Source organism: Prinia subflava, chromosome 3, assembly GCF_021018805.1.
Source record: "Prinia subflava isolate CZ2003 ecotype Zambia chromosome 3, Cam_Psub_1.2, whole genome shotgun sequence".
NCBI classification, from domain to species: domain Eukaryota; kingdom Metazoa; phylum Chordata; class Aves; order Passeriformes; family Cisticolidae; genus Prinia; species Prinia subflava.
Window position 1 is genome coordinate 39223587 of NC_086249.1, and position 24099 is coordinate 39247685.

The 24099-nt window shown below is 39.2% G+C and overlaps 1 protein-coding gene across 6 annotated transcripts in view; it reads left to right on the plus strand.

Annotated features, from left to right (window-relative positions):
• The window catches only part of FRY (FRY microtubule binding protein), a 228467-nt gene that overhangs the window by 56890 nt on the left and 147478 nt on the right, over window positions 1–24099 (plus strand). The window contains exon 1 of one of the 6 annotated variants that reach the window (XM_063394760.1): window positions 9273–10127. The exons of the other annotated variants lie outside the window; for them this stretch is intronic. Coding sequence (XP_063250830.1) covers window positions 10058–10127 — 70 coding nt within the window. The 5' untranslated portion in view covers window positions 9273–10057. Of the gene's footprint in view, window positions 1–9272; window positions 10128–24099 lie in introns of those variants that run through there. 6 annotated transcript variants of the gene reach the window in all.

The window sequence follows — 24099 nt, forward strand, 5'->3', positions numbered from 1 at the left end:
AAGCAACTATAATTACAACTGCCTTTTCTAGGAAACCGTTCAATTTAAAATGTAGCATCTTTTTGTGCTTTCTTCCTTGTGTGCTGAGTTTAAAGTACTTCCTTTTTTCTTTTAGTTAATAAAAAGCAGATTGTATATTTTGTTTTGTACATTTTTTTGCTAAATTGTGGTTTCCATTCAAATGTAGCATGCAAGAAACCTTGAGTAACATAAGCCTCTTAAACAAGAAAAAGGTAATTTACCTTTTTGCAACATAAGCAGGCCACTGTATTAGACCTCATGTCCCTGGGAGACCCAAGACATTTTTTGGTTTAGCAGGTAGGGATGAACTCTGAATGATATAAAGGACCCAGTTACAAAGGCTGCACATATATTTAACTTGGCCCCTGTGAGGACACTTGTGCTTCTGTAGAACAGCAGCAGGTTGGAGAATGCTGGAGCTCTTCTAGTGCCTGTGCCCAGATCGAAGTGTTGCTGTTGCAAAACCTTCACCACAGTAAGGGAGAGCCCTCGAACAAGTGCTCAGCAGTTAGAAAGTACTATGTTCAGGGGGGAAACCAAGCAGGAAAGAAAGATTCTACCTCTCAGTTTGAGATCTCTTCTGGCACAGATCACTCCAAAAAATGAAACAATACATACTTACAGATAATGCTCTAATGAAAAAAAAAAAAAAAGTCTTGCTTCCCAGTACTTAAAAAACATTATAAACATTATTTTGCAAGTCAGAACAAGCATTCTTATGTAAGATAAATGAGATTTTTTTTTAAATCCAAATTGTTGTCTCCTATCTAGCCGGCATCTAAACACACTGTTGTGCAAGTTAAGGTGTTACATGGTAAATTCCAGATGCTGTGTCTCACCAGTGCTTGCCTAAGAGGGTTGTATGAAAAATGAATTCAAAACTACAGAAAACAAGACATATTCCTAAACAGTTCAATAACTGTTTAGGATTGAGATGGTTTACTGACATCAATTCTTGAAAGAATGGAGAAAATAATTTTGAATAGTAACAGGAGGGCACTAAGGCAAAAGTTTTAACTCAAAGCTGTACATATAATGAGAAACAAATTTCACTGTAAAATCATACAGCCTGATTTTTCCTGACAGTACCTCACAGCACTATAGCCATTTATGTAAAGTTGCTGTAGAGTAGCCAGTGGCTTGAAGAGTCATGAAGATTTTTGCTGATAGCTATTTATGTTTACTTTGGATATTCAGAAATATTTTCAAAGGGATGAAGGGCATGATGACGGCCTAGCTAAGAAGTGTGTGTGCATGTCCTGTTTATAAGTGACAGTCAGGGAAAGAAAAATTTATTTCTGGGGTAATCCTGATTTTTGAAGTGTTAGCTCTTCCCACCTTGAAACAAAAAAGTTTTAAAAATTGTTGATGTGACCTAGCTTAGTCATTAGGTCCCTGGTCTAACTGGAGGTAGCCCTGATCTGAGCTCCCTGAACCTGAATTTTCTATTAGCACCTATGAGTAAAATGAGAAAAAACCTCTTATATTGTAATGAGCCAGGCTCCATTTATTCCAGGCACTTCACTCACAGCTAGGACCTGAGTCCTTGAGGATGTACAATCTTGTTTGTGGTGGTACATGTCAGGGAAAACTGATGGCAGTGATACAAATAAATTGATACTTCATCATTTGAGAAACTGGTAGGTAACCTATGGGCAGCTAAATCTGATGGTGCTCAGTTTCCCTGTTTCAGCCACGTATTTCTAACACAGCTGTTGCAAGAGGTAGCCCTTTTTGGAATCATTCAGTGTGGACACTGTTTGCATAAGGCCCACTGAGGAGACTGGAGGTGTTTGCATTACAGGGACATGTGTGCCAGCTCAGACCCAAAGCCTGGCTGGTCTGACCCTCTCTCTGATAGCAGGCAGGGCCTGACACCTGATAGGAAGGTGTAAGAGGCAGCAAAGGTAGTACAGTCTGATCCCATGTCCATCTCATCTTCATCTATAGTAGATGGAAGCTGGTTGAAATCCTTCCAACATTTTTGTTCTTGTTTTATGAGAGAAGTGAAAAATTGACTTGTCTTCTAAGGTTGGTGTTTCTAGTGGAGAAAAGGGACCTTAGCAGAAGGATAACTTTCTGCAGAATAATGTAAACATTGAGGTGTGAGTATCAAATAGGTCAGTCAGAAAGGAAGAAGTGTTAATAATTAAAGACAGAATGAGAGAATGGAAAGGAAACTTTAAAAAAAGAACAAGTAAGCAAGTAGCCTGTCACTGGACCATCTTATTAAAAGTCAGGGAAAACTTTAGGAACTGCTCTGGTAGAAATAAGAGGAAGAAAATATATCTGTAAATGCATTTGAGATTCAAGAAAATATTTGTGTTAAAAATCACACTCAGGAAGTGCATTGAGATAAAATCTGTCTGAGGGATGGATTAGCATTAGAGAACAAATTGGAGCTACTGCACTGAGAATTCCACCTTCTGATTAGATAATCAATGAAAACAGCATACACATGCAACATGTTACAGGGAGATGTCTAGTGGAAAATGGATATTTTGAACATGTTATTCTACAAGGGAGAAAAAACCAAGATGTGTGATAAAGTTTGTTTGGGTTAGGGGTGCCTTAGTTTTGGCATCAGCTCACCATTCTGAGTGGGTACACCCCCCTCCTTGTGTCTCTTGCTGTGCTTTCCATCACATCTTGGGCACCTCTCTGAGAAGGTGGGAGCTTTTCCTTTCCCAGGGCAGGTTCCACGCCTGGGGAGGAAAGGGCAAAGGGAGTTTTCCCCAGCTCCATGGCCCTGGCAGAACAGGGAGGAAAGCTGTCCTCAGAATCTCAAGTTGTGTCTGAGCACAAGAATGAGAAGAAACAAAGCTGAGAACTCTTATGATCTCAGCTGGGGTAACGTGCAGCAACTGTGAGCCATCCCTAGAGCCCCTGTAGGAACAGATTGCTTCAAACAGTGCCATGTAATCAAAGGTGTCCCTGCCCATGGCAGGGGTTTGGATTAGTCAATCTGCAAAGGTCCCATCCAACCCAAACCATTCCATGACTGAATATTTGGCAATGGGCATGCTCCAGCCCTTCCCCTTCCTGGCTTCCACCTCTCTGCCCTCCCACAGAATTTCCTGGAGGGTAGAAGACATACAACTGTGTGACAGAAGGGATGTGGAAAAGGCAGTTTATGAGTTATTACAGCCCTAAATTTTGCAGTATTTGAGGGTTCAGTCTATGCATTATATAATGAGGAAATACGTTTAATAGCTTGAGAAAAAGAGGGACAGCCGCAAAATCTGGATTCCCTCTGTCCTAGACCTGGTACCAATCTCTTATGAGTAAAGTGGCAAATACAAATTATATTTTGAGTGTGTGGGTGGGGTTCAGTTACTCTATCTCATCTCTGAAACAAACACCCAGAATCAGAGTCACCTTTAGTGGTGGTTTGGAAACTTCCTGCTATGAGGAAGTTCTGACACCTCATGCTAGGATGTTTGGAGAGTATGACATATAACCTTGTCTCTAAAACACGGGTAAAGGTTTGTTACAAAGCTGAGAAGGACAGAAGTTTATAGGATTTCAGTAATGGAAAACAGCTTGTTTAGGGACGATTCCAGGAAACTTCAGGTGAAGAGCAGGAAGAAAATATTGCTTAAGTTATTCTTTGTGCCTGCTGATGCCTGTGGTGTGTGCCTGTGGGGCACAGGCTGCATTTTGACATGCACAGCAGTATTTCTTGCATCAGTGTAGCCTGAGTCCTTGCCCCAGTGGTAAGTGGTGATTTCCTAATGGCTTTCAGAATGGGATATTTTTAGCATGTGTATGGTAAATCTGGGCAAACAAAATTTGTTCCTGGCTGGCCGATGCTTCCAGATACTGTTCAGCTAGGGAGAAATTCAGAGGTGAATGACAGAATCCTAGGAGGACATGTCAAAGAAAATTCAAGAAAGAATAATAATACTTTGAATCTTGAAGGCATAATTCCAACATTAACCAATTAATCCTCTGCAAAATGCCTAGCTATCATTTGTTATTTATAGATTGGGCACGAACTCCTTACAACCTATTTAATTACTCCAATAAATCCGCTAAACAAGGTGAGGATGAGAGCTGGGTAATGTGTGAATCTATAATGTATCTACGAAAATATGTTAATTTTTTTCTATCAAATACCATTCAATAGATTTCTATTTAAATATAACTGTGCCCAAGTTGCTTGATGGCTTTGCTTCAGAAATACAAACGTGTGCTTCATTTCAATGCTGCTGTCTTCCATTTTGACACAGTTCGTGATGTAAACAAACATGCTTTCCTTATGCATTATTTACCCTTCTCTTGTTTCTGCCTGTTTTGCTTCCCATCACTAGGTGGCAATAGCTGAACAGTCACAAACAGCAGGCAAAACAAAATGGTGCAGCAAAACTAATGAGACATAAACTAAGAAGGATTTCTATTACTTTATTTAGAGATTATAGTATTGAATGAGATTTCCTTGATGAAATCTTATTTTGTGGAGTACTTTCTGTCACTCCGTACTTTTAATTTGGATCATAGCATGATGTTTTAGCTTGTAAATACATGGGACATCATAATACATAAAATTTGGTTGATCTTGATACTACAATTTTGATCTTTGATTCAACAGAGGACATCAGTAAAGCTGTGGATATCATGTATGTGTTATGTCATATCTGCCAGTCTCTGTGAATAGCTCCCATACCTTAGGGTATCTATAATTGTGCTAGACACCTATATTTAGGCACTGGAATACCACTGAGTTATGAGCAGCATTCATCTGAAAGCTAGCGCAGCCTTTGAAGAGCAGGGCAAAAAGAGGTTCCCAGAGAAGGGAATGTGAAATCATGAATGCAATGCAGCCTATCCCAGGACATGACAATATCCTTTTGGTTTTCCTCTGTTACGTGTGTTCTGCACTGGAATCAAATAAATCTGGGAATCACTCTCTGTAGGGTTGCTTTATTTTTTCCCAAGAGGACTAGACTATATCAAAACCATAAAGGTGCTAATAAGCAGCCCTTACTTATTCCTGAGGTGAAAAACTCCGGACAGCCAAAGTTTTATACAAACTCTACCAGTGTGTATCTAATCTGATTCCATGGGAATCAGAGACACAGATGTAATTGAACATACGGCATTACTTGGCTAAAAGGACATAACTTTTGACTCAAAATAAGGTGGAAAAGCTATATGAAGCCATGGAAAATAATAATCATAATCGTAATAAAGCACATTAAAACCTTCAGTAGTTCAGCAGAGCTACTTTTGGCTTTGGGATGTGTCCATATCACTGCTTGGAAGAAAAAATTTGAATCTATATTTGCTTTGTTACTGTTGTCATCCCTTAGAGACTTTCAGCTACTCTTCTCATTTAGCTTCAGATTCTGAAGAGTTAAGATTGCGAAATCCACATAGGCCCTTTCATACCAAGCTAAAATGAGCCCTAGAAGATTGTGCAAGACTGTGCTATATTCAAATCTCCATGTGCTTTTTTAAGGATTCCTGCAAGCATTGCTGAAAACATAGAGGACTAAACTGCCTGAATGACTGTACTAAACAGTAGTCACTAAAACTGTAAACAAAATTGGTACCTATGCTACTAAATATTAAGAATCTAAAAATCAAGTTTACAAAAGTAGTTACCCTAAGTATCATGTATACAGTGAGGAGAAAAAGACTTCTTTGAACAAATAATTGTGCTCTTTACTGGAACTCTTTGGAACTATTGTGTCATGCTGAAGGCACTCACCTCCCAGTGTAGGCATCTGAGCTGGATGCCTCAAGATAGATATTGTGAATACCTCCAGCAGCATGTGGTTTTGTTATTCTTGTTCCTTTACTGAGTAAAAACTTTGGAAGTCTATTTTTCAGATGTTTTGCAGTGACAATAACTGTTCATGCAACATTCTGCGCAGAAGAACATTTCTGACCATGCTGATGATGAGCATCTCCCAGCTTCTTTTTCCCAAAATTGGGGCATGGAGACTCCACAACTCCAGACTCTGTTCAGACTGAGAAGGGTGTTAGCCAGGTGTCAAGGTTCCTGGATATTTGTTACCTCTGATCTCAAAAAACAGTGAGAGACCAGAAGGTGCTCCATGTGTCACCAATGTGGAGCATGAGTTACACCCAAAAGTTTGTAGTTTAAACAATGCTTATGGTAGTCATGGCAGACACATGAGAAGAAGCCTTACATTTTGACACTGCGGTTTCACATGGTGAAAAAAACAGTATTGTCAATTCCCATGTAGTAATATCATAAAGGAGCCCACTGTACTTGTAGATATCTAAGTCTGTAATAGCCCCCATCAGACAATTTACTTTCACTGACAGATTTCGTATGCTCATGCCTGTCTGTCTTTCACAGCTTGGAATATGTAATTAAATTGTAAAGATTGGAAAGTCAACAAAAATAAAAGGGAAGCTATGTAACTTCAAAATTTCTTAGTCTTGTCAGCCTACCAAAAATAAGTTCAGAACATTAAATTAGAGTGCTGATGTTTCTGCCATTTCAGTGTGTTATTCCTGTTTTAGGAGTGTTTCCAAAATATGAGTAAAATCATTGTATATGGAAGATGTCTTACTTGCAAATTTAGGCTTGCAAATACTTAAATTTAATTTAGAATTTAAGTTTTTAAAAAAATTTATTACTAATGATAGAAATTAGTATTATCTTTTTTAATTTTAAAGAAGCTGTTAAAACAAAAAGTTAAATTCTGAGTAGTTTATATTATAGGTGATACTTTTGAAAGCAGAAGCAATAGTGGAGGACTATCAAACCTGAAGTAAATCTTAACAACTGCCACTCCTAGACAGACAGCTGGACATAGCTGTAGCCTTTTTCATGTTACTCCACAAGGAAGTGCAGCTAGGCATTAGGTGATACTTTAAGATGCCAGACACAAACTCTACCTACGGTAGTCAAATCCAGGTGTCCTTGGGTGCAGTAGCCCATTTATTTCTTCACCAAATGATCACAAAGTCAAGAAAAGATGGTTAGACTGGTTAGACATGATAACTGGTGAAGACCAAGTGGCAGGAACGTTACTGGATCCTGTTCATACAAGCTGACTCAAAATAAGGGTAGATCTGTGGATTTGAAAATACAAACTTGAGAAATAGAAAGGAGCTGGATAGTGACAGTTGAGAAAACTGCCTGTGTGGGATGTCTGAAATTTCTTCTACTTGGAAGCACCAAAACCAACCAACCGACAAAGCCCTGAACTTTTCATTCTGCCTGTGAGGGACACATGGGACCCTCAGGAGCATCCCATGGAGCTAACAGGTCACCCATGTCAGCTGGTGTTCTCCTGGCAGCAGCAGTACTCAGGTACTCTCACAAGCTGAGTAAAACTATGTGAAGGAATGAAAAGCAAATGATTAAACATCCTTACTCCTTTACGACTTTGAAATGAGAACATTGATTTTAAAGAGTCCAGTTTCCAGTGAAGTTGAGAGATGGAGTAAGAATAAGATTTGACCACTAACTATATGAATGCTTTTGCCTTTAATTTTCCTTTTGCCTTGTAGAAGAACAGAGATAGGAGGAATAACACAAACACAGCAAAAAATCAATTGTGAGTGTAAAAAAAACCTCAAAGACCTTCAAATTCACATTACAAAAACCATTGAACTCCCCATTCTTTCAGTCAAGGAAGAGCAGGCATATGATGTTGCAGCTTGGGTAATAACATTTTTGTTGAACATACCAAAAGAGAGAGGCTCTGCCCTGTAAATATAAACCAGAGATTGGTTGCAGGGGAAATGATCTGCATCAACAGAAAGGCTGCTTGATACCCAAGATTGAAACAAAATTTGGTGGGAGATTATATGTAAAGGTGTGAATATTATTTAAAACTGGATAAAATCTAATACAGATTTGGGAAATACAACTACTTGAAAATTAACCTCCTGTTTTTATTTTCAGCAAGAGAATTGCAATAAAATTAATATATCAGTCATCTCCAGAAAAGTATGCGATATAGCACCATAGGGGAAATTATTACTTAAATCCTTGAACGTAGGAATTCAGTGTTTGAGAGGGTGAATAAGGACTTCCAAACCTCCTTGGCATTGTGTCTAATGAAAAATCAGTTAGTGGGATGGTGGAAAGTCATTAGTCCTAGATCTTGGAACTTGCCTTATTTGGTGTTAAATTTAATTGTAAAATGCTGGATTGTGCCGGCTAAAGCAGGATGGCACAAAGAATAGGCTTTGGCAGTGGAGAGGTAGGGAAGGAAGTACAAATGGGTCAGCAGGGTCTCAGTATAAATTGGACATGCAGAATGACAGAAATGGGATGATAATTAACAGCATGGAGAGGAAGAGCTGATCAGCTCTCATTAACATGGCTGGTGAGATCAAACCTGAGATACTCTGAACATTTCTGGTTGTTTATGTCCATGAAAGGGTGCAAACAGGTTTTGAGTGAAGTTCATTTAGGAACTGAAAGAAGAATTACAAAGTGAGTTCAAACAACAGCCTGTCATTAGTGAGGACACAAAACCTTATCTCTGGATGAGGTATGTTTGCAGAAGACATTTAGCATATTTTCAGTGAGAACCACAGAAGCTTGGTCTCAGTGACCTTGTGTTCCTCAGTTTCCAATCCAAACATCAAATATTCCGCATACTGAAACTAAAAGTAATGTGCAAATATAACTGCTGACAAAGTTTTTAGAGGAATCAGCAGCAGACACGCTCTATTTTGTCTCAGATACCGTAATTATAAAATGCTGAAGGAAATTTATTTCACTAAGTGAGGGAAAAAAAAAAAAAGAGTACTGTTATTCCCAGGAAATAGTATCTGGAAGGATGATACCAAGAATATGTGAAACAAAAAGTATTTTGGAAGCTGATTGTTATTTTTCTTTATTACCATTAAAATATGCATAGTGATGTAGTGTGATTATATGAAATAAAACCTTAGGAATATGGAAATTGTACCTAGCAATTAAGTATTTTGTAGAAAATAGAGATTAACAAGCAGTGAATGCTTCTGCCTCATTTTTCTTATGTGAATTCAGTTCCTTTTTAGAAACCACTATTCAAGATAAAAATGATATCAAACTGAGTTTTCTGTGGCTCTTTCAGAGGTGAATACAAAGCAGTGAGCTCTCTGGCTTATTTGCTGTTATGAATTCAGCTTGTTGTCTCTCATCTTTTTTAAGGGGGGGGGCGGAAAAAGTGTCAAGAAGAAAATGACAACACGTTTTTCTGCAGCAGTGAAAGAAAAGCAGAAGCAGTCAGTCTGAATGCTGTGGGTTCAGTGCTCTGGAAGTGTTTGTCTTGTGCAACTGGGCTGAGGGAGAGCCCTTTTTCCTTCCCAGCGTCACTGCAATCAGATATATGGGTGCAGCTCAGCTTTACCGCAGCATGATGCAGTTGTGTATAGTTCAGCGTGCTCTTCTTGGAAGCAGGCGGAAGGGGAGCAGCTGACCAGAGCAGGCAGAGGATGTGCATTAGAGGGTGCTTGTTTTCCCCCTAAAGCTAAGCGGTACGTGTGAGATTCCTGCAGCTGCAGTAGAGACGGCTTCGGTGGGCTCCAAGTTGCTCCTCGGTTGGCGAGAGGAGGTGCATACGCTGGGGCTGACAGCTTCTGATGGGAAAACAGCTTCAGGCAGGCAGGCAGCGCTTCTGGAAAGGCACGGCTCACACACGCTTCGGGAAGAGCTCTGACTGTGCCCATGGAACCAAGTGCCGTGGGGCTGCCTATGCTGTAGCCGACCAGAAGAAATTTGCCCGCTTGTGGAACGGAATAAATGAAAATACTGAGTACTGAGGGGGCGAGGGAATAAAATACTCTTCAGACAGAATTAAGAACAAGCCCGAAGGAAGAGCAAAGGACAAAAATCTCATGGTGTGTTTTTGTTGTTGTTGATGTTGAGCTTTTTTTATTTTTTTTTTTTTAATGAGCTTACCTACCATGAACGGAAGAAGTGGATCTGCGGAGACTTCATTTCCTCCTCTGACCCCTCGTTTACATCACTGACTGGTGACAGTCACATCTACATACATAGTACCTGCCACTTCAGCTGCTCAGAATTATAGAAGCCTCTTTGTATGCAGCAGACATGGCTAGCCAGCAGGATTCAGGCTTCTTTGAAATCAGTATCAAATATTTACTGAAATCCTGGAGCAATAGTGAGTAGCAGAAGAGTAATCTTTTCATATTACGCATTGCTTGGTAAATAGCTAGAATAACCTAAAGGATAGAATCTTACCTTTCTGTATGTTCGTGTTATATAAACCAAGTAATTTTTGCTTTTGTCAGCTCAAAAATCAAAATGTCAGAGATTTAAATAGGTTTCATTAACTGCAAAGGCTGTAATGAGATTATACTAGATTTTGCTTGATTGAATTCTGAAGTTAGGCTGCTTTCTGGGTCTAACAGTACATTGCAGGGAGTGCATTCCAAACAGCGTTTCCTGCCTACATGTTTGTTTGATTTGTTCAAACTTTATCTAAATATTTTTAAAAATTATGTTTCATCACAAGGGTGTGGCATTGCTCAGAAGTTGGGGGGTTTTTTATTAATTGTGCACTGAGGACAAAATATAATTATTCTGCATCAGGTCTGAAAGTCATTTTGATGTGATGGGAAGCAAAACATCAATTGCTTATAGCTGCACTTCCCACCCTCTATGCTTAATTTCGGTATCTTATGCAATATTTCTAGCCAGAAAGAATCCATCTGTTTATCTGATCCAGGGTGGGTTTTGCAGAATGTAAACAAATAGCATTTTAGTCTGCCTTAGTCTTTTCAGTACTGCTGTTCCTGATTTCCATTGTTTTTAAATCAATTTCTCTATAGACGTTTTAGCAATATTATGTAATGAAGATGTCTGAATAAAATTTAGTGCTTGCAAATATATTCAGATTAGGTAAGGCATGAGGTAACACTGGCAGAAATTTGCTTTTGAAGTTAAAGTACATTAACAGTATTTTCCTTCTCTGTAGAAGCTTTTATTAACAGTGCTAAATCTCCATATTTAACTGTTTTTAAAAGATAGAACACAATGTATCTGGAAAAATCCACCTTGGCTACATGTGAAATAAGGTTCTGATCATCCTACTATCTATAACTTAATAATGTCTGCATAAAAGATTAGTATTTAAAAATTCTATGGTATAAAAGAATTGCAGGATCTTTTTAATGCAAGGAGAGTACCTTTTACCTGCAAAGAAATAAACAAAACACTGTATTAGATATGTGACATGCAAGACTTGTATTCATTATATGATATCCATAGAAACTGTATTTTTCCAGGTCATTTGTAACCTCAGTAACACTGTGGTGCTTGTTTGAATCTGTTTTTCTACCACAAGTGTGAAGCCACCAGGGAATAATAGTATTACCTAAACAGCATTGCTTATCTGCCCTCTTACAAAAATATTTAGTGCATATTCATTCAAATAAGGGATCCCACAAGGACTAGGAGAGAATTTTATGACTCAGTTACCATCTTGGACTGATATTAATCAAATACTGAGAATATGAGTGTGTATTCTGACAGCACATATTTTATAATAAGCTAGGCACAGCTTATGACAGAAGAAAAACAAGTCAGCTTATGATGCAGAAATCAAATCAGTTCTGGCATTAATTTTGTAATAGCCTAGTGTAACTTGAAGTAAAACCAGCAATTTAATGTAAGTTTAATATAAAAATATTAAACCAACTACATTGTATAATTAAATATAAAGTGTTGGTTTTTTCTTTTCCCTTTATCTTGAAGTATATTGAAGGTATTTCAATATATTAAAGGTATTTCTAGTCTGAAATTAGAAGTCCTTAAGTTCTAGTTTAGGGGAATGGAAACAGTAGATGAATAATTGATAGTTCTGACATTCTTTTAGTGGATAAACACTCCTTCTACTGCATCTGAAGAAACAGCAAGAGGAAATACAGTGAATGAACCTAGGTTGCCTTAAACTTGTTGACAACTGGGGGTTTTTTTGCTTTCATACTGGAAGAGTATGTTCATAAATCTGAACGTATCCTATCTAGCTGAAAAACAAACTATTTGATAAGCAGGCAGTAGGGAGTTCAGAAAACCTAGGGCGTTCTTCAGCTCTGCTATGTGATGGGTGGAGCAGAGGAAAACACTTCCCTTGCTTGAGAAACTGCTGGGAAGCCTGCACATGCATGCACAGGAGCATGTTTGTCAGGGAATAGGTGCTGTGTCTGCACACCCAAGACCAGGAGTAAGCCATGAATTGTGCTAGGGCACTTACATAGCAGCAAGAGGTCTAACATAAAGTTTTAAAAGAAAAATAACTTTGGTTCCTACAGTGTATATTTTGCTGCAGTGTTAACAGTGTAGAGGTACTGCCCATGTATGTTTCTGCAAACTGGCTCTTTAAAACATTAGTTTAAACAGCGTTTATCCATCCCAGGCTTTTTAGTCCCACCAAAACCAGGTCTTTCCATTGATTTGTGTTCTGGCTTACACAGAATATTAGCATTTTCTAGCAGATTGGCATCCATGTCTGTTCCCCATACCATGAAATATACTCAGTTATTCTACTTGGAATGACATTTTTCCCTGATTTTGCTATCTGAGGGACTTAACAAACTAGTGTTCTTGACATGCCAGGCAGGTTTTCAGTTCAGTATCACACAGCACTCGCTGAGGTGTTCACCTAGCATGCTGCTTGCATTTGCATGTTCATTATCCAGCTAAGGAGGCAGGTAATTTATGGACAATGGGGCTCACTTTAACTATTGCAGTCAGGATGATGCAGTCTGATACAGTCCGTGGTGTGTTCTCAGAGAGCCTGCGCTCTTCTTCCTGGGGGATAAAAAAGCCAAGTCACAGTCTGGACTTCAAATCATCCCATCAAACTGAGAGGTATCAAAATACTCCTTTGTGCAGTTCCCAAGACAGACTTTTGCTCTCCATATGTCCATAAGATACGGTGCATGCCCTGCTGTCTGGAAAATATTCCTGTATTGTGTTGGAGATGAAATCAGAACTGGGATTCTCTGGCTGGAAAATAAGAATAATCTAAGGGACTTTTTTACCCATCTTGTGTGTGTTCTTACATTTTCTTAAATATTAGAGTGTTTTTGATCAGTGTTGCATTAGTCAACAACTGCATTAATCATTACATTACTTCCTTTTGAAAGTACTGCTAAAATGGCTATGCCTGCACAAGCTGAGTGGTGCTCACTTGGCCCACTGAGGTCAATACGCTGACAAGAATAAGATAGGACTTACCAAAACTAGGACAATTAAGAGTCCTTTCTCCAGATTTATTGTGGAAATACAGCAAAATGCATTTTTGTAAATAAACATTTGTAATTTATTCAAGGCATAATATATAAATACAAATGTTAGGAATTTGAAGCCTGATCTTTCCTTAGATTTTATACTTTTTTGAATAAATAAGATAGATTTATTCTGAATTTGATTTCCAAATGACTTTTTCAAATCATAGTTTTAAAAAAAAATCTGTACAGAAATTTTGAAATCTTGCTACAAGAACCTAGAGTACTACCATTATAAACTGCAGAAAACTCTATAATGAATTCTGCCTTTTGCAGTTCCTAGATCTGATCAGCAATTAAGTTTATTGGAGGAAAGGATTCTGTAGAAGAATCTAAATGGCACAGGTAGATGGCTCACTCGTGCTCTCACAAGTCAACTCCTGTGTGGGCTTGTAGAAGCTGCATTTCTTTATCTCACTGTTACTAGAGACAGGTTTTAAGGTTTCTTTCTGTGTAATGAAATGAAATTGCATATTTTGGATAGGGAATATTGTATTTGGCACTTCTCATAGAACAGAATTATCTTCAGGGTCTGATTTTAAGGATTGCAATGCTTGTTTATCTACCTTTGAATAGCAAGGGGGGTTTCTGCAGACTTGTGTTTAGTGCAGACTCAGAATAAGGACTTCTCTAGTATCAGGACTTCAGGTCTCTTTCCCATGGCCGTACTTCCTTGCCTTCTTCCACAGTAGCCAACATCCACATCAGAATCCTCATGTCATCATCCTCTTCCCCCTTGTGCTGTACAGAGCCCATTGCTCAGTCCTCCGACTGCACAGTGTTCTCTTTCCCTGTGCCCCTGTGTGCCCAGACCCTGGAGCAGTGGTCAAAAGCTACTTCTCCTTTACAAGTGGTTGTAACATCAGAGACAGCCCAGGCCTGGGACCACACAGACACCCACATCAGCTCACATCCCACAGCACTCCCAGCAGGATCTCTGGCTCCTCCACAGCTTGCTGGTCCCATACTGAGCTGGACACAGGGCTAGCACCCAAACAGGTTCTGTGGTCAAAAGAGCATCAGGTGTCAGAGACTTCCCAGTGGCCAACGTGGAGCCTGAAGGGTTGCTAGCTGCTTGAGGTCAGCTGTGGTCTGTTCTTCTCTTGAAGATGTGTTCAATATATGTATTTCCATGTCAGGAAAAGAAATTAATGAAAAACATTTAGTCCTTCATTAAATGAATGTAATACACAAGGCAATAAAACTCAGCCTTTTTACAAAGAATATTCATGAAGTCCTGTGTCGATGAGCAAGGGAGAAGGGAAGGCCACAGACTTTCTTAGCTGAAAGTCTCTGTTATGTCCAAGTCTGTGATGGCACTGGTTTGATCTTCTAGTTAGATTTTATTGTGCATAAGGGTGACAACAGCTGTTTTGTAGGGTTCCCTTATCTGCAGTCAAACACAGACCTGTTTAAGGCTGAATACACTGAGCACACCATGCTATCAGACTTAGAGATTTGTAGCAAGATACCGATCAAGGAAAGAGGCTCCTTTGTGTTTCCCAGCGCCTACATAGACAAACGCTGAACACAGAGAACCTATCCTTCCTTGCCCCTCTCTTGCTCTGGCATCCCTACCCTTGCAGGTCCAAATAACCTGATCCCAGAAGCCGATGTGCTGCAAACTCACCGCACAGGGAGAGGATCAGTTCTTGCCTGAGGCGGCTGGGGAAGGGACAGGGCCGGTGGCTGCAGTGAGCACACAGGGAACCTGGGACCCGTGTGTCCTGCTGGCTCCTGACCCCCATCCATACACCTGCAGAGAGCTGGCCCTTCCACCGCCCTGCCTTCACGGAGCCCGGGCACAAAGGTTTAGAATCTGCTCCTGTCTGGGCACCTGAGCCTGCCTGGGCCAAGGGATGCCATTAATTCAAGCTGTTGTGCTGTGTGGAGGGGATTGATTGCTCTGTCCATCGAGCCTGAAGGGAGGGTGCTTCATGTATTCTGCAGCTCTAGGTAGTCTGTGATTGTCAGCAGTGAGGTGTCTTCCTTGATAATGGTAACTGTTATTTCCCAGGAACTTTCTTTGTATTTGGCCTGATCAGAAGGGAAAGGTGGTAAACCACAATGTTTAGGCTGTTTATGTGCTGGTAATACCCATTTTAGAACTTGTATTTTGACATGGTTCTTCTCAGAAGCAAGGGAATGTGAAAGTTTTACTACTTTGAGAACATGAGACCTCTTTTTAAAAGTTTTTTTGTTTATTTTGATGTTTCCTTCAGGAAGGAGGCAAGTCTAGCTTTTGCATCCCTCTCTTTTCAGAGCATCAGCTGTGAAGTTGGTGCCATTGTTTCTGTGATAAATTTGACATACAGAATAATTTCACAGAGATAAATAGCTGAGTTATTTTTGAGTTGGTCATTTTTCAGTTTAGCAGTTGCTAAACTAGATTAGAACCAATTGTCCATGGAAAGAAAATCCCTTCTTAAATATTCTTTCTTCTGTATCATCCAATCCTTTGCCTATTGCACTAGTTAAAAGAAATACTAAGTATAATTAATGTTCAAACTTTGCAGTAGCTCTGTCACTGAGATATTTTAAGTTCTGGCATGGTTCATATTTTTAAGAATGCAAATAGGAAAGTGTTCAATACTATTTGTATGACAAAGCAGGACAAAACATCTGCTGACTGGCTCATCATCCTGCTGAGAGCTGGAAACCAGGGGTGCCAGTGGAGGGGGGATTATGGTCCATAGTTTAGTCAGATGGCAGTGAACAGGGGTAGAAAAACACAGGATGCAGGTCAAAGGCAATAAGAGAAGTGTAGTAGGAACTGTACGACAGAATGAAGAGACAGCCTTTTATACATTGTATACATACCTTAAATGTATTTATACAGATACGTACATTCTGGAGAACATTCAGGAAGAAGTGCTACATGCAGTCACAAGTTACAAGGTGACAGCAGCAGCAGGCTGGATGTTAACAGCTCACACTGTTGGAATGTTGGGAGGGATGGATGGATGGATGGATGGATGGATGGATGGATGGATGGATGGATGGATGGATGGATGGATGGATGGATGGGTGGATGGGTGGATGGGTGGATGGGTGGATACAAGCTCTTGAGGGAGGACCTGCAGGGAAATAAGGAGTCGGTGTTGCTGTCTTTGTGAAGGATCTCCTTAAGGATCTGGAGCTCTTCTGTGGGATGGATCGGTGACAGTGTGCTGGAGACTTTGTGGGACAGGATTAGAACAGGTGACTTGAAGTGTTGCAGGGTGATGGTAGCAATATGATCAGGGTGAGGAATTGTAGAAAGTCTTCTCTGAACAACTTGAGGACATTCATGAATTATGAATGTTGGTTGACAGGAGAGACTTGAACTTCCTGATGTCTGCTGCAAGTGCAAAATAGTAGGACGCAAGCAGTCAAGATTTCTTGAGGGTATTGGAAGTAACTTCTTGAATTACAATGGACCAAATGGGTGAAGTGCAGCTGGGTCTGTTACCCATTAACATGGCAGACCTGACTGGAGCTCAAAATTGTGAGAAGAGTGGGGAAAGAGTGTCTGTGTACAGATTCTGGACTTAAGGAGAATGTATTTCAATTTTTGAGATTTCAGAAACTCTTAGTGGGGATCTCATGAGGGACAGGTCTAAAAGGCAAAGGAACTTAGGAAAGCTGACAGGTCTGAGGTCAGCATCTTCCAATAACAAGAATGGACTCCCCATGCTTAAGGAAAGAAGCAGGACTATAAGGAGACTGGCTTGGTTTATCAGGGACCTCTTGGCTGAGCTCCACTGTGAAAAAGGCGATATATCCAAGGCAGAAGTGTGATTTGGCTGCAAAGAAGGAATGTATAGACATTGCCTGGGCATGCAGGGACAGCGCTTGGGAATTCGAAACACAACTGGAAGTGGGTTTTGCAAGGAATATAAACGTGAAGAAGGAGAGTTATTCTTGCATCCTTAGTGGTAAAAGGCTGAACAAGGGCAGTGTGGACCTATGAGGCAGGGAATTCAGAGATAGTGGACTGAAGTACTGAGCAATACTTCTGCCTCTTTCTTCAGCAGGATGATCTCTCTGGCCTCTGTCTGCCAGGTTCTGGAGTTCCCCTTGATACGGCACATCTCAAAGGGGGAAATGTAGAGCTTGTTCAAGTTCAGAAGCCCAGATTTTCTTCCTTGCAGGAGCTACTGAGAAGCCTGGCAATTCCTTATATATTTATGATCTTCTATATATTGCCAATTATAGTCACATTCAAAACCGAGGGATGGCGGAGTTTTCCTTTTTCACAGCAGACAACAGAGTTGCTAAAACAGGCCACTGAATGAAACACATCTGAGAAACACTCACTTCCTAGTTTGCTCTCAGCCAAGTAGCAGCAGTTTCACTGAGTTACTGAATGCCACTTGCTTCCTCATCTGTGTGAAAAAGAGATCACAAATATAGAGACACCACCCAAAATATTGATGTTTGTGCATAATACAGGATCACTGATACAACTGGTATTAGAGGTGCCTGAATGATTTGTCTTTGTCATGTCTCAGAAAAGAGATTTTGGGGCTCTTTTCAGGACACTGGTTTGAAGAGAAATCCAAGTGTTGTTTTGTAAATACTGTGGGATCACTATAGTGACAGTATCATGTTTCTCTGGGGGAATACATTGCTGATAAAGAGCTTAATTATGTGAATGGAGCCTTAGGAGAGAAGTTTCACACATTAAAAAAAAGGGGGGGAGGCTTTTGGGAGACATGCTATACAATCCTGGATACTTCCTATTTTTTCAGAAATTTGCAGTCATCACATGTAGTGCTAATGCATACAAGTTGAGAGGCTGCTGTGGTTTTTCACTAGTCAGTAAGGGGGTGAGAAATCACAGTTTGTGTATGCCCAAAATATGAAGACATTAGATGTATTAGTATCAGACAAGGCCTGATCAACAGAATGCATCAGATCTTGATTTTATTTATGATTATGAAGTTGCAGATGGTTTAGTTTCATTTTGAAAAGCTTGACTTTGTAAAACTAATATATATTCCCTTGAATTCTTAAGTAGTCAATGGCTCAGCACAGAAATCTGACAAAGATATTGGTTCCAAGGAATTCGCGTATAAGTGTGTGGTCATTATGCTAACATTTTTTCCTAATCTCAGGATGTCTCTTCTCTGTCAAAGGTAACTTTGAAGAGTCTGAATTTGTATGTAGAGTAAATTAAGCTTCAAAGGATGTCCATTCATAAATTGGTTTGTTTTGATACTGTTTTCCTTGAACAAGTTTTGTTGAACACAATATACAGAATTTCCTTCTTACTGCATTTCTGATTATAATTTATTACTACCTTTAAACTTGTGGATTAATTTGGTTTTTAGTCAGAAGGTTGGCCAGATAGAGTTCTTGTCGAAGTTCTTCCTTGAGAAGTTTGCAGAATGGGTTCCTGCATATACTCACAGCAATGCATTGTTGTATGTTTTCAAAATGAGGTTTATTCTTTGCACATTACTGAGATACCAGGTGCTGAAAGTAGTCATTCCCTTGTAACTGGAATTGCTTTAGACAGCTTTCCTGTGGAAACAAAACTTACTCAGTCAGCCTGCCTGCCTTTTTCTGGACATGTTAACCAAATTCAGAACCATTCAGTGAAGGGTAGAAGTCTTAAAGATACTTAAGTTTCTACAAATTTGCAAATTGATGGTGTTTGACAGTGAAGATGGACTCTCAGATGTTGAAAAATGGCTGCATGAGCCTCCTGCCTTCTTAGACCCAGGGGAATCCTTGCTGTGACAGCCTTCATAAATACCCCAGCTGTGAAACAAGCTTCAGTCACACCTGTGAGAGGATTGCACACAAAACTCATTGTATTGCCTATTTTAAACTGCATTCACAAGATGCAGGTTGACATTCATTAATTCAGGTGCAGGGAAACCTCTGCAAATAACTTGGTTGCAATGGTCTCCATTATAATAATTTCCATTCAGTGCTTCCCATCTGGAAGCTTTACAGACTTAAATTTTTCCAGCATTATTACCTGAATATGAGGGATTGCTTTATTGCTATTCCTGGGCAAATCAAAACAGAGAAATTAACTGAGAAACACATATCCTGTGTTAGATCTGGAAATGAAGCCCTGTCTTCTATTTTTGTACTGTAAGAACCGTTTTTCCTTCACATTCTTGGTAGCCAAGTGACACATTGTAAATTGTGACTCAGACAGTTAATATATATAATGAGATTTTTAATTGACAGTAAATAGTAATTTCCATATGGAAATGTCATTGGATTGTTTTAAAATTCCAGCATGCATATTTGTTGCTACTGATGTCTTAAATGAGGAGAAAATTGCTTAGCTGTATTTCTTTTTCTATGAAGGCAGATGTTTGAAATAAATAATCTCACCCCACCCTTTATCTGTGTGCCATCTGAACCAAAGCTAGGTGGTTATTTTGATTTTTGTTCTATAGTTCGTAGGCAGGAAGATGGGACAGAGCAGTGTATGTATTCTTTACTGGGATGAGTGTGTCATCAAGAGCATTTTTGATTCTCTGGAAATCAGAACTTGGAATGTATCACTTTTTCGAGTATAGAAGTCATCAGGGTTTGTAGCAAAGTAGGCAAAGTCTCATTGTGTCCTTGGTGAAACTTTAACAAATATGTCATGGAAGATGAAAATATTTTCAAAGGGAATGTGAAGTTAAAAATGTTGATTGTTTTTATTCATTTGTCTGTCATGTTTTCAAGCAGTAAGGGATAGCACAGCTAAAAGTGAGTGTTATAGGGGTCTGCAGACCTCCATAGTAACTGAAATTACTGAAATAATTTGAATTATTGTTTTAATGAACTTTTTAAAGTTGTTAATACAGAGAGGTTGAAATACTATTTTAAAAATTTTTGAAAAATAAATGATTGTGTGTATATTGTGGTACCTACTTTTTTAATGTAAATCCCCTTTTCCTGAGCTCTTCAGTCTGGGCTAAAGCACTTCTAAACCTAATGTCCCTGAAGGTGAACTTAAGAATATTCTGACAAAATGGTTCTACCCTCTCTAATAATGAGAAAATGCAAAATAAACCCTGTTGTTTGTTCATGTTAAAAATTCTCTTGTTGGGAATGGGTGAGGGACAGAGACCTTACAGCCAACTGCCTCTGTTCAGTGACTGCAAAAAGAAAGTGAGGGCAGAGGGGAGTAAATCTGCAATAAAAGCCCAGCAAAGAGCCTGTGGGAAAGAAAGGAGAAGAGGCAGGGGAATCATTATGGGGAAGGAATCAGAAGTAGAGGAACTGATACTTCCCAGACAGTGGGAGTGGAAATTAAAGGTGCCTGATATGAGATGGAACCACAGGGACACTGCAGAGGGGTGGGATGGGAGGAGGCATGGGATGGGGTGAGAAGGGCTGGAGGGGTGAGGTGAATGATGTTTATATGGGCAAACAGTGCATGGTAGTCTGGAACTGGAATAGGGAGCCTGAAGTGGGGAAGACACAGCCATGAGGAGACACCAAATTGTAGAGATGGAGTAAGAAGAGAGCAGCTGGGGAGGTGAGGGAGGTGAGAGACAGAGAAATCCCTTCGCAAGAGCAGAATGCAGTGCAGGAGACCTGATTTCCATTCTACATCCTTGCTTTATAGCACATCCTTCCAGCGCAGAGTATGCCTTCCTTTGCCTGAGTGCTTGGGTGAACATAAAGTGTTAAATGTTATCAGGTGAGGGGAACAGCAAGTGCCTTGTGCATGCTGTCAAAGTAACTGGGTCAACAGTTGGTTCATTTGGCATCAGATTAATCATACATCCTCTATATTACCTCACTTCTGAAAGCCTGGGTCCAATGAGGTAATGCAGCACAGTGGAAAGCACACAGATGAACAAAGAAATGTCCTCTCAGCTTATTATTCTATTTATTATTACTTGTAATGCAGTAGCAGGTAACTTCCTAATGGACTTCTCCTCCAATACAGGAGGTAATGTCCAAGCTAATAATAAAAACTAGTCTGTAGTAGCATCTCCCAGGGGAGGGTGTCAGACAGATCTGGGCACTTTTGACAGTTCTCAGCTGAATGAAGAAACAAACCATGTATTTGGGAATTAGGGAATATTTGAGTGTCACTCAGCATACGTTCAAGCATAATAGTTTTATGAGCAATGTGTTAAAAACTGGCACGAGGCACTGTAAACATTAAAAGTATCCTTGTGGATGGTTTGTTATCACATTAGATTGAGCTAAGCAGATGTGTACTGCAGGGATGGACTCTCAGCTTTATCTCCTCATCAGGGATCTGAAAGAAGGTAAATAGCATGTTGTGACATTTAAGTATACATACACACATTGAAGTATGTAAGTATTAGTAACGAAAAAAGAGAAAAAAAAGTCAAGTGAAATAAGGGATTATTTGGAGCAAAAATCTGGAAACTTATTTACCACGTGAATCTGTAAATGTCTTTCAAGATAGAATTTGTTTTTAAAGCATGAAAAAACAAGACTGGCTACATCCTTAAGCTGCAGTGTAAGGGCCAGCTCTTCACTGGAAGGGGACAAACAGGATTTCTCACTGCAGCTGCAGTGACAGAAGGTCCCTGTATATGCATAGCTGCTCCTGGGCCAATTCCCAGCTCTGTTTTGCCCAAAGAGGGAATTACAGGTGACTGCCTGCTACAATGGAGCTCTGAGAATGCCGTTTATGAATAAGGGTTTTTCATTTATTTGAGGACAAGCAGTAGCCCTTCAAAGAGTAAAATGGAAGCATAACACTCTTGGCAAGTTAGATATTTATTTAAATTTATCATGTACTTTGATATTAATACTTAGAAGGACTATCTGCCTAATATTAATACCATTATTTCTAGATCACCATAAAATCTATTACTAATTTCTGCAGTAATTTCCTCATTGCATAAAGGAATCTATCCTTGCAAGGTAATGAGATAGTTTTTTCTAATTTGCGACCACTGGTTTTAATCAATCATTTTTCTCAATTAAGTACAAAGAGGTGTTATACTTTCCAGAAACTCTCTCACAGCTAGCACACTTGTTTACCAAACTTCAACTTAATTGATAAACTTTCTTAAAGCTTGACTGAGATGTCTTGCATTTTAAAAATTCCATTTGTATTATGATAATGTCCTTGGGGCATGACTTTTTCTTACAAAATTCTCAGTTTTATAATATTAAATCCAAAAAATTCATTTCAAATTGGTATTGTTTACATTTATTGGGTTGGATATGTTTACCTGCTTTATAAGGAACAGAGTTCAAAACATTTGGCTAGAAGGTTCAAATCTCTACGTTACTATTGTATGTATGTGTGTGTCTAAATATAAATAACAAATTAAGTTCTTTCTAATTAATACAGAAAATTATCTTCGGTCATTAAACTTCCTAAACACAAGTGACCAGTGAACATGAAATGTTATCAAACACAAGTGATCAGTGTGATCAATGGCAATTTTTTTCAATCACTTTTTACTGTTTTGAATTATGCAATCATGTGCATTTTGGATTCAAGTGATAGCTATGATTTTCCATAAACTGTAGAACAGGCACGATGTCCTGAAAATCTAATAAGTATCTGCATCGATAATTTAAGTAAGATATACTGAATAGCATTTTCAGAAAGCTGAATTTTGTCCTAAGGGTTTTCATGGAAAACTAGAGAATATTTAACTGTTTATATCTGCAGAATTGGAACTAGATTGATTTCATTGAAAAAAACAAAACAAAACAAAACAAAAAACCCAGACCAAAGCAAAAACAAAACACATAGAAAAAAAACCCACCAAAAAAACCCACCACAAACAAAACAAAAAACCCAAACAAACAAACAAAAGCAAAAGCAACCACCACAAACTTTATTTTAAAATTACTGTGTTAGTTATTCCAGATGAAGCTTTTTTAATGGTTGGAGATGGGATTTCAAAACCTTGACATTTAATTAAGCATTTAACCCCAAACTATCACATTCTTTTGAGTTGGGTGAGATTTTTAGCCATTAAGCTGTTATATAAAAAGCAACTACAGCCAAACTGAAAAGGAGAGGAGCTGCTTCCCTTTTCTGCTTTGAACATTTGAAAAGGCCCAACAATGTGAGGTCCCTGTGTGGATGTATCTAATGCTGTGTTGGCTGTTGTGGATCCTGTTCTGAGATGCTGCTTTACCCAGTAAATTTATCAGCAAATTTTACCCAGATTTATCCAAATGATTTATCATTTGGGTCAATTTTATGGTTTGTGTTCCACAGGCTGATTTTAAGCACTCAACTTTCCAGTTGGTGAGCCCTGAGCGAAAGTGTCCTGGAAATGCCATGTCCCCACAAAAGCAAAGCCTGGCTGACAGCATGGGGAAAATTCCTTTGTATATACAGGGAGAAGTGTCAGTGCTGATGTTTAAACTCTTAATATGTTAACAGCCTTCTGTACCGTTTCAGGTGCCCGAGGTTCATGCTTTGTATCGTTTTGTACGTGCTTTCTTACTGACAAAGGCGTTCATTATCATTGGGTTGCCATGGAGTACTGATCACATGGATCTGGGAATAATAACCCATTATGCTAATATAGCTTGTCATTGTTTTTGATGCAAAGGGATGTCCCATAACAACATCTGATGTTTGGAACTACTGGAATTTATGATAAGAACACAGGCCATGGAACAGTGTTGGCAAAATTGCCTACACTCTTCACTTTGAATTCTCTGATTACATACCTATTAGCAAAACCGTTTGTGCATTTTAAGGTCAGTTTTCTTCTGGTTTTAATGTCTTTCTGCAGTGAGAATTGGAGGTTTCTAACAGAATGATTCTGGTCTATTTGCTTAATGCTAGAAATGTGTTTTTCTTCTGAGCTCTCCTGCCCTCCTTTAGGAGCCACAACTTTGATACTCTGATCCTGCAATTTATATTTGTACCTGGAT